Source organism: Dama dama, chromosome 4, assembly GCF_033118175.1.
Source record: "Dama dama isolate Ldn47 chromosome 4, ASM3311817v1, whole genome shotgun sequence".
Taxonomy (NCBI): Eukaryota; Metazoa; Chordata; class Mammalia; order Artiodactyla; family Cervidae; genus Dama; species Dama dama.
Window position 1 is genome coordinate 67802102 of NC_083684.1, and position 12429 is coordinate 67814530.

The window sequence follows — 12429 nt, forward strand, 5'->3', positions numbered from 1 at the left end:
TCAAGACATTCAAACAATTGAGGCTCATATCCCCCCCAAGCTAAGGAGAAAGGAGTAGGGCTCTGGGGCTTCAAATGGGAGGAAGAGAACCCACAGGAAGATGGGAAGAGAAAATGCTTGAAAGACCCTTGTGAGTCCCTTGGACAGCAAGGAGATCAAACCAGTCAATCCTAAAGGAAACCCACTCTGAATATTCATTGAATATTCATCTGGATATTCATATTGAGCATCAGATGCTGAAGCTGAAGCTCCAATACTTTGGCCACCTGATGCAAAGAGCCAACTCACTGGAAAAGACTCTGATGCTGGGAAAGATTGAGGGCAGGAGGAGAAGGGGGTGACAGAGGATGAGATGGTTGGATGGCAGCTTTGACTCAATGAATGTGAATTTGAGCAAACTCCGGGAGATAGCGAAGGACAGAAGAGTCGGGAATGCTGCAGTTCACGGGGTCACAAAGAGTCGGACATGACTGAGCGACTTAACGACAACAAAAAAAGTACAAGTGCTTGGAAAACAAATGTTTGCCACTCCAGGCAGATAATCCTTCTAGAAATGAAAAGTTGTCTTTGGTGATAGCTGTCTTCCTGGTGTAGGTCCCTTGTGAAAGTTGCTCAGTCGTGTCCGACTTTGCTACCCCATGGCTATACAGTCCATGGAATTCTCCAGGCCAGAATATTGGAGTTGATAGCTTTTCCCTTCTCCAGGGGATCTTCCCAACCCAGCGATCAAACCCAGGTCTCTCACATTGCAGGTGGACTCTTCACCAGCTAATTACCTTATTTTGAGCAGTTAAGGGAGAGGCAAGGAGCTTCTCCTGAGTCTGCTGGGTCTTCATTGCCTTCAGCTCAAAACAGTCAACCTGAAAAGGGGCATACTTGAGAAGATATATTCTGCTCCCCAACACTTCTCTTTAAGCACTCTTTCTAGTGATTTTGAAACACGTTAAGAGGCTTCTTTGTGTTTGAAGAATCCATAACTCAGAGATGGAGAACTTGCCCAACGTGTCCTTTCGCCACCTGCCCCTCGTCACTCCAATACTTCATGGAATTTAACTCCTAGGGTCAAGGACAGATAAACAATCTTGATGACTCTGTGTCTTGTTTTGTCTGCAGATTGTAGCCTCCTCAAGTACGTCTAGGATGCTGCGTCAGTATGTTCGCCAGTTTGGGCAGAAGCTGGTTCACAGGCGAGGGGAAGACACCATAAAGGAGTCTGGCGGTCTCGTGGTTCATCTGAGTGCCATAGAACTGGTGTTCCTGGGTGTGGGCAGGAACCTGGGAGCCGGCCTGTACATCGTGGTTGGTGCTGTGGCCAAGTTCGTAGCTGGACCAGCGATTGTCGTCTGCTTCTTGGTGGCCGGCCTGTCTTCCCTGCTGTCCAGGCTCTGCTATGTGGAGTTTGACGCCCGGGTACCAAGCTCCTCTTCTGCGTATGTCTGCAGCTACGTCATGATGGGGCAGCTCTGGGCCTTTGCTGTTGGCTGGAACATCATAGTGTTATTTTTATCTGGTGAGGTGATGGGACCAGGTGACAGGTGTGGGGGAAAGGTGTGGGGCTAAGGTCAGGAAACTGGGAGATGGGACTGTGGTCTCATTCATGGGCACTTTGTTACCTGACTTGTGGGAGGAAGTGGGTAACAGTGTCTGGAAAACCCCACAACTTCATTCTATTCAGCTCTCTCCTGCTTTCCTTAAATAATTGGACTAAGAATGAGAAGGAAAGGAAACTGTAGGCATGGGTGGGAGGGAGGCATGTCCCACAGGCTCATCACTTCATTATATTGAAGTCTTTGCTCAGCTGTTGCCTTCAAGAGGTTTTTTTTTTGAAGGGGTGGTGGTTGCCACTTGATTTAAAATTTCATCCCTCATCCTTTAGCCCTCCTCATCCAACCTCCCTGTTTCCTTTCCTTGTGAAACACTGATGTCCTCCTAACATATTAAATAGTGGACCTATTTTGTGAGTCATCCCAGTCTGCTCTCATCACCCCATGAAAAAAACTTTGAGATTATGTATTTTGTCTATTTTTCCCTCCAAAATACATCCCCTGGCACATACTAAGTGTTCAATTTTGTCTGTGAATGTTCGTTCTGCTGCTGCTGCAGCCACTGCATGTACAGCCATGGCTTGGAGGTACGCCTTTGACAACCTCATCGGGGACCGCATCTCTCAGGCATTGGAGGGAACTTTCCCTCTGCATGTGCCCTACTTACTGGCCACGTATGCAGACTTTTTCACACTGGGCCTGGTGCTGCTGCTTGCAGGTGAGTGAGGGGTCAGATATAAAATGTGATGAGGGGACTCCCCTGGTGGTCCAGTGGTTAAGAATCTGCCTTGCAATGTGGGGACACAGGTTCGATCCCTGGTCAGGGAGCTAAGATCTCATGTGCCACAGAACAACTACGCCCAAGCCCCTAGCCTGCACACTACACCTGGAGAATCTGTGTGTGTGTGTGTGTGTATGTGTAGTTGCTCAGTCATGTACGACCCTTTGGACTATAGCCCAATAGACTCCTTTGTCCGTGGGATTCTCCAGGCAGGAAGGCTGGAGTGGGTTGCCATTTCCTTCTCTAGGGGATCTTCCTGACCCAGGAACTGAACCCACGTCTCCTGTGTTTCCTACGTTGCAGGCAGATTCTTTATCCACTGATTCCCAAACTTTGCTGTTTGGGTCACAACAAAAGATCCCACAGCTAAGACCCAACTCAGCCAAGTTACTAACCAATAAAACACTTTTTAAACAAAGATGGGCTGAGTAGGGTGTGGAGGGAGAGCTGAGGTTGGGAAAGACTTGGGAGTGGGGACTAGGACTGGAAAGGACGGCCTGTGCTATGAGAGACAGGAAGGCAAGACCTGGACGGTCGTTTCCCACTCTTGACCCTCTTGACAATTCGAGCCGGTTCATTCCTTGGTAGGGGGGCTGTTCTCTGCATTTCAGGATGTTTTAAAAAATCACTGTTGGATGCTGAGTGGCATCCCTGGCCTTTGCTCACTAGATAGCAGGGAAACCCACTCCCCAGATTCTGACAATTGGAATGTCTCCAGACTGTGCCAAATGTTTGGGGAATAAAATTTAATCCCAGGTGAAAATCATTTACTTAAACCGACATATTTTCATCTTGGTACTGAGACCAGAGGTTTTTTTTTTTTATTTCAGAGGAAATTAACAAAGCATAAATTTATCATTTTGCTATTTTCCCCAGCTTTACTGAGATATAACTGATATACAGCACAATAGGTTTGAGGTGTGCAATGTGATTTTTTTTTTTTTTGCTGTACTAAATCTTTGTTGCTGCTCACAGGTTTTCTCTAGTTGCAGAGAGCATGGGTTACTCTTTGTTGCCATACACAGGCTTCTTTTTGCGGGGCTTCTCATGTTGCAGAGCATGGGCTCTCGAGCTTGGTCTCAGTAGTTATAGCATGTGGGTTTCTTTTTCTTTGGCACATGGAATGTGTCTGGACCAGGGATGGAACTCTTGTCCCCTGCATTGCCTGGCAGACTCCCAACCACTGGTCCACCAGAGAAATCCCTCAGTGATGACCTGATGGGCCTGCCTATTGTGAGATGATCGCCACAGTAAGAAATGAACTATTAGGACCTCCCTGGTGGTCCAGTGGCCAAGACTCCTTGCTCCCAGTGCAAGGGACCAAGGTTCCACCCCTGGTCAGGGAACTAAGATCCCACTGATGCAACTAAGAGTTCACACACCACAACTGAAGATTCTGTTATGCCACAGTGAAGACTCAGCACAGCCAAATATAGATAAAATGAAACATTTTTTAAATTATAAGAAAAGAAATTCACTATTTTATGGGGACAATTCAGGGGCGCTAGTACATTCACAATGTTGTCGAGCTTCAGACATGTTCATCTCCCCTGAAGGACACCCTGTACCCACTGAGCAGTCACGGCCCATCCACCCCGCCCCACACCCCCAGCCCCCGAGGCTGCTGTCTGTCTCTATGGACTCAGTTACTGCGCATGTCTCATATTCCCTCTCTCCTCCAGTACTGCTCGCTCTGGGAGTTCCCGAGTCAGCCTGGGTTTACAGAGTGTTCACGGGCATCAACATTTTGGTTCTCAGCTTCATCATTGGCTCCGGCTTCATTAAGGGAGACCTGCACAACTGGAAGCTCACGGAACATGACTATGAATTGGCCACAACTGTATTCACTGATAGGTTAGCAGCGTACCCTTGGTCATATTAATATGTGTGCGTGTAGGGGAGTCAGAGCTAAGAATTTGGTGGGGACTAAAGAGACCCAGGCTGGTGGATCTGGATGGTGGGTTTCCTGCAGCCCAGAGTTTGTGGTGTTGTGGGAAGAGTCCAGAAGTGATGGCTGAACCCACCTCAACCACATTCTTTCTTGCTCCTTCTCCCATCACAGCTTGGGCCCTGTAGGTGCTGGAGGATTTGTGCCTTTTGACTTTGAGGGGGTTCTCCGAGGAGCAGCTACGTGTTTCTATGCATTTGTCGGTTTTGCTGCCATTAACCCTAGAGGTAACGAGGTCACCGTGTGTCCCATCGGGGGTTTGGACAGAGTTTGGGCTGCCCTTGGGCACAGAGGTTGGGAGAAGGTTAGCCTGCTTTTGGAGGTCCAAGAAGGAAGGCAATTCTGTGTTTTCACCCAAGGTGTTTTCCAGACCTGCTGCTTCTACCCCTTTTGCAGAGAGAGGAGATCTAAGGCATCAGCGATCCATCTCCCTGATCTCACTCCTGATGTGCTTTTTGGCGTATTTTGGTGTCTCAGCGGCACTCACCCTCATGGTGCCCTACTACCAGATTCATCACCACAGCCCCTTGCCCGAGGCCTTTCTCCATGTAGGCTGGGGCCCTGCCAGATACGTCGTGGCTATTGGCATTCTCTGTGCTCTCACGTCCAGGTCAGTGTCACGGGTTTCTCTCCGTCCACTGTCAGATGCTCATGCACCCCAGCCCGTGGGAATGAGAGACAAGAAGGAAAGATATCTTGCTCCCTATAGACCAGGGAGCAGATGCCCTGGTCTCCCCTGCTTCTCCACGTCCTCACACATGTCTCCACTTTCTCTCCCAGCCTCCTGGGTGACATGTTCCCCATGTCTCAGTTAATCCATGCAATGGCAGAGGATGGGCTCCTTTTCCGGGGACTTGCCCGAGTCTATGGTCACACAAAAATCCCCATTATGGCCATCATGTATTCTGGAAGCCTTGCAGGTGAATAAACAAAGCTCACTCCTTCCTTGATCTGTTTCCCTTATGTGCAGATCCAGTGGTTTCTCAATCCCACCCCCTCCGTTTTTGTCCCCCATTCTAGCGATCATGGCATTACTCTTTGGGTTCAGTGACATTGTAAACCTAATGGCAGTTGTGTCCCTGCTCGCTTACTCCATGGTGTCCTTCTCGGGCCTTGTTCTCAGGTGAGACCCCCCTACACCTTGATCAGGGGGCTTGGGGTCATGGGGACGATGGGGAGGTCATCCTGGTCTCTGTCATGCTGCCTTCTGATTGTTCAAGAGAGGAAAGAAATGGAATAGACAACCTGATGTTGTGTGAATGGGGACTGCTGTTAATACTGCCTTTAAACCTCAAATTCAGGTACCAGCCAGATCAGAATTTAGGTAAGAATGAGAAAACAAAAGAGAAAATTGAGATGAAGTTTGGAGTTGAAGGAAGTCCTTTGGACTCTGAACCTGAAGCAAGAACCTCAAACATTCTAAAGAGTCTCTGGTTCCCTACCAGCACCTTCCCCACCCGGAAATCTGGCCAGATTGTCTATGGATGTGCCTTCCTGCTTGGTGAGCAGTGGGGTTTCCCTTTATTCATATTCTGAAATTGACTGGATGGAGTGAGAGTGTGTATTTTGTCAGCTGAGGAGTCTGGGAGATATGATGGCCCTTCCTGATGTTGGTGGTTTCAGGGAGGGGCTGTGACCCGAGGTCCTGACATCTTTGTCTTCTGGAGTCCAGCCTGTTCTCCTCCACCTTGACCCTTACAGTTCTCCTGCTGACCATCCTGAGCCTGATCCTGGCCCAGTGGCCCAGACGTGTGTTCTCTGGAGACCCCATGCTCACAACAGTGGCTGTGCTGCTGCTGCTGCTCATCACTGGGGTCACGGTCATCATCTGGAGGCAGCCCCAGGACCCCTCTCCTCTTATGTTCAGGGTAGGTGACCTATGTGTTCAAAGTGTCCACCTTGAGTGAAGCAGGTCTGTGTGCTTTAGGTCTAAACATCCTTCGCTGGACCAGGGAAGAAGGGGAGTTGCTGAAACCAATGGACTCTTCCCTGATCCACACTCAGTGCTTTAGAAACCAGGCTCAATAGGCACTGACCACACAGCCTGAATTGGACTGAACTTGTCCCGCCCATGTGGGGAAGGGTCTCCCTTTCAGACGTCTGGGCTGTGTTCAGGGATGAACTGACTCTGCCCACAGGTCCCTGCTCTGCCTGTCCTCCCACTGATGAGCATCTTTCTGAACATTTACCTGATGATGCAGATGAGCACTTGGACCTGGACCCTCTTTGGCATCTGGAATGCCGTTGGTGAGTGACTGTCTGCGATAAAGAGGCTTCTTGAGTGACTGAACCCAATCTTCTTCTAGCCACCTCTCCCCTAAACTGTGTCAGATGCCATAATAGGAGGATTACTGGGCATTCATAAGTGAGGAGAGCCCCTGTTTTTCTTCTTACTGTCTCATTTCCCTACTAGAATTTGCCATATATTTTGGATATGGGATCCGACACAGCTTGGAGGAGAACAATGAGCCACAGTCACCAGCCTCCACTTCCCAGACTCCGGACTAAAACGCCCCTAGTGATGAAGCATCTTAGCCACAGGAAATAGATGTGTGGAACCCCTCCATGCCCTGGAGGTATCTGCTGGTTCAAGGTGCACTTTGAGCCTCGATGGACTGTGAAGGTGGAAAGCATTTAGTATAAATATTTAGTATTTATTGCCAGTGGGCAAAATGACTTTGCTATTGTATAATTTTTAAGCAAACGTTTTAAAGCTTAGTATGCATACAGAAGATTGCATGCTTCATAAGTGTGTAGTAAGATGAATCTTCACAAAGAAAGTACTATGATGTAACTGTCAATTAGAGGAAGAAATAAAATATTAGCCGACACATAAGAAGCACCTTCTTGTACTTATTTCCAATAAGAACATAGAGATTGCCCCATGGGAAGGAAACTCAGGTAACTATGTATTATGTCAAGAGTTATACTTTGGGGGCTTTCCTGATGGTCCAGTAGTCAAGACTCTGGGCTCCCAATGCAGGGAGCATGGTTTCGAGCCCTAGTCAGGGAACTAAGATTCCACATGCCACAGCTAAGACCCAGCACAGCCAAATAAAGAACCAAGTAAGATTTTTAAAAAGAGTTACATGTAAACATTAGCACATGAATAGGCTAGAAATAAAAGAAAGGGAACAGATATTTTGTGCAAATACTAACAATAGAAACTAGGGTGGCTATATTGCTATCAGACAAATTAGATTTTAATCCAAAGAATAGCAATAGATAAAGTTGATCTTTTCATAATGATAAAGAGAAATGATGATTTTGGTATTCTCTCCCAACCTTGTTGAGACAAAGTGTAACATAGTGTAAATGGTTGGTTTTCTTTACATTTCTATCCCAGGGTCCTCGGGTCACACAGTAGTGTTGATGAAGAAAACGTCTTAATTGGAAAAGAAAACTTCCAGGATTGTCAGAAGTGGGGGGAAGGGGTCATATGTAATGGTTGGTTGATAAATGGTTCCAGTGGGGTTGAACTAAAACCTAGAAAGTAAAACTAGAAAGACAGGACAGAAAGTTGCTGCTGCAGAACAGAATGCTTGAAATTGAGATTACTGTCATGCAAGAAGTTGGTATTAATGGAGCAGAGGATTGTTTGTGGGAACAACTGAAGTAGAGTGAAGGAGGGATGGAGGTCAAGAAATCAAGTACAAGTTATTAGATGAATTTAAACAAAGATGGAGGAGAATGAATAGAATTAGGAAAATCACTACCTTGCAAGTTCTATTGAAATTACTGACTCAGGAAGCAATGAATGGAGAACGAGACTGTCAGGTGAAACTTTGATGGAAAAGTTGATATCACCTGATTGTGTTGACCCCTTACTGATGTGGGACAACCAGATATCACGTGATGCCCAATGTACCATGATAGGCAATCCAGAACACTTCCCATACAATAGTCCTGATGAAAAGTTGACTCAGAATTAATCAAGTCTCTACATCAACTGCTTTCCAGGTGGCCCAGTGGTCAAGAATCTGCCTGCAATGCAGGAGACCCAGTTTTGATTCCTGTATCAGGAAGATCCCATGGAGGAGGAAAAGGCAACCCACTCCAGTATTCTTGCCTGGAGAATCCCATGGACAGAGGAGCCTGGCGGGCTACAGGCCATGGGGTTGCAAAGAGTTGGACACAACTGACTGACTAAGCATGCATGCCTGCACCCTGGATCACCTAGGAGCTCAGAGCAGACATTAGGGATAGATTCACATTTCAGCTGAAAACCTGGTCACCCAGGGACTTCCTCATTGCAAGGGAGCACAGGTTGAATCCCTGGTTGGGGAACCCACATGCCTCACAGACAGCACCTCCCCCACCAAAAGAAAATCAGCCAAACCAGAATGTGGGTAATTCTCCAGGAAAGAAAACGATGCACTTTCTGTAACAATTAAATGATATGACCCAAAGTGGAGAGTTCATACAGGCATGTGAAAGTGTTAGTTTCTCAGTTGTGTCTGACCCTTTGCAGCCCCATGGACTGTAGCCCACCAGGCTCCTCTGTCCATGGGATTCTCCAGGCAAGAATAGTGGAGTGGGTTGCCATGCCCTCCTCCACGGGATCCTCTTGACCCAGGGATCAAACCTGTCCTCCTGCATTGCAAGTGGATAATTTACTCTCTGAGATACCAGGGAAGTCTTGGAGATATTACTGATTTGGTTCTACAGAGTTGACATAAAAGAAAGTCACAATTTTTTTTTTTCAGTTTCCCAGTGAACATAAAGGTTATGCTTATACTACACTGCAGTCTAGTCAGTGTGCTTAGAATTCTGTCTGAAAAACCCCAATATACCTACTGTAAGCCACTCCTTTGCCCATTTCTGTTTGCTCATCCCTGTTTTTCTTAGACCTTAATCATAAAGATGAGATCATTAGGCAACATTTAACTTCCTGCTTTTCTAATTACACACAACACCTCACCTAACCTGCTGATTCCTGGATTATAAGGAGTAAGAATGAAGAATTAAGTAGTTTAAGAATGACTGACTCTCTAGCCCTAGGTTCCCCTTAGTAAATTTGTAGGTGGACCACAAGGGGAAGAAAACCTCCAGTTGCAGGTGGATCTCCCAAGTCAGATAGTGTCCCAGGGAAGACGGGGAGAAGTCAGCAGGCTTGTAGCAATGGAGAAATGAGAGGGAATCTGACCTCCTGCCTAAAGGATTAACTGAGGCATTTAATCATCTTCCCTTTAGAGATTCCCTTGTGCCTCAGCTGGTAAAGAATCTACCTGCAGTGTGGGAGACTTGGGTTCCATCCTTGGGTTGGGAAGATCCCCTGGAGAAGGGAAAGGCTACCCACTCCAGTATTCTGGCCTGGAGAATTCCATGGACTGTGTAGTCCATGAGGCCGCAAAGAGTCAGACACGACTGAGAGACTTTCACTTAAAGATTGTCATGGCTGCGCAGAACCGGCAAGGACACAAGTTCACCTTCTCCTGAGACAGCTGGCTTTTCTGGAATAAAGCATCTTTTTTTCTCTGCAGAAGCTTGTTCCTTGCTTTATTGTCTGTTGAGTGGCAAGCGGCTGAACCAGCAATCAATTACAAATCTAACTGCTGGGCTAGAATAGCCAATGAATCCATGCTGGTCACCATGTTTCTGAGTTGACACACCCAGCGTGAGTCCTCTATCTTCACGCACAATGATTAAACGTGGCAATTTATAGTTAGGATGGCCTACTGCTGGAGCCTGGGCTACTGCAGATGTTAAAGCATTGATAGCCTGTTTTCCTTCTCTCATTCATTCAGCTGGGTCTGGTTGGGTAGAGTTTAGTAGCACATAGAGAGGGCGGGCAATGCAGGGATATCTTCGTACTCATTCTCTCAGTATCTGGTTAGACTTAGAAATCCCCCGAGTGATCGGGGACTGAGAAAGCCAGGGTTCCCTTAATTCTTTCAGAATCAATCAGCATTCTTCCTTAGATATGAAACAGCCTGAATATTTCACAACTGATGAGCAGAACTGCAGTTTGTCTGTGGAGGTATTATGTCTCTTAGAGGCTTATTTTTGTAATGGATAATGTCTAAACTCTCCACAACAGCTTAAGACACTTCATTCCACCTTGCATTGTTGGCTTTAAGAAAATTTGCAGTATTGTAAATCAACTATAACTCAATTAAAAAAAAAAGTTTTTGTAAGAGTCAATCACTACATTTAATTCCATTTTGATGGTCTGTGCCCAGTGTTTTGACTTTCTAGGTGGCTCAAGTGGCTAAGAAGCTGCCTGCTGATTCAGGAGATGAAAGAGACATGGACTTGATCCCTGGGTTGGGAAAGATCCCTCTGAGTAAAAAAATGGCAACTCACGCCACTGTTCTTACCCGAAAAGTCCCATGGACAGAGAAGCCTGGTGGGCTACAGTCCATGGAGTCTCAAAGACTCAGACATGACTGAACACACACACACATGCCCAGTGTTTTAGCATGAGAGTCTCTTGATACAGACCAGAATCTAGCCAACCCTTCACCAGTACCTCTGTCCCCTTACCACTCCACTTCCTGCTCTGATGTTTTCCTTCCTCAAGAGAAAAGCTCATGACCACTTACATTATTTCCCTTCCCTGCCATGGTGCTCAGCTCTCCCAACAAACAGAACTCCTTGAAGAAGTGGACAAGAAGGACACCTTCCCCTTTATCCTCTTCATCCCTTTGTGCAAGGCTGGATGCAGATGTGAAGCTTGTTAAATGCTTTTGTTGCTTGAATTAACAGCAGAGATTTTAAGCCCCCACATTCTGGTTGGCACACAGCTGGACTTGGGAGTTCCCCCACACTGGAGTCTCTCAGGTCATGTGCAGAATGTGAAAGGCTGAGTTGTGTAAGAGGAATGGGAAGGAGGAGGGTTGAGTGTGGTTCCCGGGTTAACAGCCCCTACTTCTCAGGATCCTTGATGATCAAATGAATTCGTGTTCATAGAAATAAGCAATAAACAATCTATAATAAGAATAGGAAAGAGGGCCTCCATTGTTCGGGATCTAGGACACCATGAGGGGTGACAGAAGTAGAGGTCATGGCGGGCACTTTGGTTCCAGAGGAGGCCTAGAAGGATGGTTCAGGCCCTTTGTGCCACATATTCTGTTTGACCTCTATTTGTGTGAAATGGCTTTTCCCCGGGTCAAGCCAGCCCCTGATGAAACTTCCTTCAGTGAGGCCTTGCTGAAGAGGAATCAGGACCTTGCTCCTAATTCTGCTGAACAGGCCTCTATCCTTTCCCTGGGGACAAAGATAAACAATGTGATTGACAATTTGACTGTGGCTCCAGGGACATTTGAAGTGTAAACTGAAGAAGCCCGACAAGTCAGACCATATAAAAAGGGAACGATGACTACAGGACACGATGTGGCTGACCTGGTGGTGATCCTAAAGATTTTGCCAACATTGGAAGCTGTTGCTGCACTAGGAAACAAGGTCGTGGAGAGCCCAAGAGCACTGGATCCTTCTGAAGTTTTGACCATGCTGACAAATGAAACTGGCTTTGAAATCAGCTCTTCTGATGCTACAGTGAAGATTCTCATTACAACAGTGCCACCAAACCTCCGAAAACTGGACCCAGAACTCCACTTGGATATCAAGGTGTTACAGAGTGCCTTAGCAGCCATCCGATATTCCCGCTGGTTTGAGGAAAATGCTTCTCAGTCCACAGTTAAAGTTCTCATCAGACTGCTGAAGGACCTGAGGATTCGTTTATCCTGGCTTTGAGCCCTTCACTCCTTGGATACTTGACCTACTTGGACACTATGTGGTGATGAACAATCCCACCAGACAGCCTTTGGCCCTAAATGTGGCATACAGACGATGCTTGCAGATTCTGGCTGCAGGACTGTTCCTGCCAGGGTCGGTGGGTATCACAGACCCCTGTGAGAGAGGCAACTTCAGAGTACACACAGTCATGACTCTGGAACAGCAGGATATGATCTGCTACACAGCTCAGACTCTGGTCCGAATCCTCTCACATGGTGGCTTTAGGAAGATCCTTGGCCAGGAGGGTGATGCCCAGCTATCTTGCTTCTGAATTATCTACCTGGAATGGAGTGATAGTGACACCATCAGGAAAGGCTTATGAGAACCCACCAGAGAAGAAGGAAGGAGAGGAAGAGGAGGAGAATACAGAAGAGCCACCTCAAGGAGAGGAAGAGGAAAGCATGGAGACTCAGGAGTAA

At 47.0% G+C, this 12429-nt stretch overlaps 1 protein-coding gene and 1 pseudogene across 1 annotated transcript; both read left to right on the forward strand.

The window, feature by feature from the left end:
• Positions 1-1140: 1140 nt before the first annotated feature.
• LOC133051836 (cationic amino acid transporter 3-like) lies at positions 1141-6781 on the forward strand. Its single transcript, XM_061136486.1, has 11 exons — positions 1141-1510; positions 2104-2262; positions 4008-4179; positions 4388-4516; positions 4686-4883; positions 5054-5193; positions 5294-5396; positions 5575-5774; positions 5975-6141; positions 6412-6520; positions 6687-6781. Exons 1-11 carry the CDS (start codon positions 1141-1143, stop codon positions 6779-6781), a joined length of 1842 nt encoding a protein of 613 aa, XP_060992469.1.
• A 4473-nt stretch (positions 6782-11254) lies between these two features.
• On the forward strand, positions 11255-12429 carry LOC133051842 (interleukin enhancer-binding factor 2-like; annotated as a pseudogene).

Coding starts and splice junctions, on each gene's coding strand:
- LOC133051836 (XM_061136486.1), top strand. CDS start 1,141: ATGCTGCGTCAGTATGTTCGCCAGTTTGGGCAGAAGCTGGTTCACAGG. Junction 4,884..5,053: donor CTCTGTGCTCTCACGTCCAG/GTCAGTGTCACG, acceptor TTTCTCTCCCAG/CCTCCTGGGTGACATGTTCC. Junction 5,775..5,974: donor TGGATGTGCCTTCCTGCTTG/GTGAGCAGTGGG, acceptor TGACCCTTACAG/TTCTCCTGCTGACCATCCTG.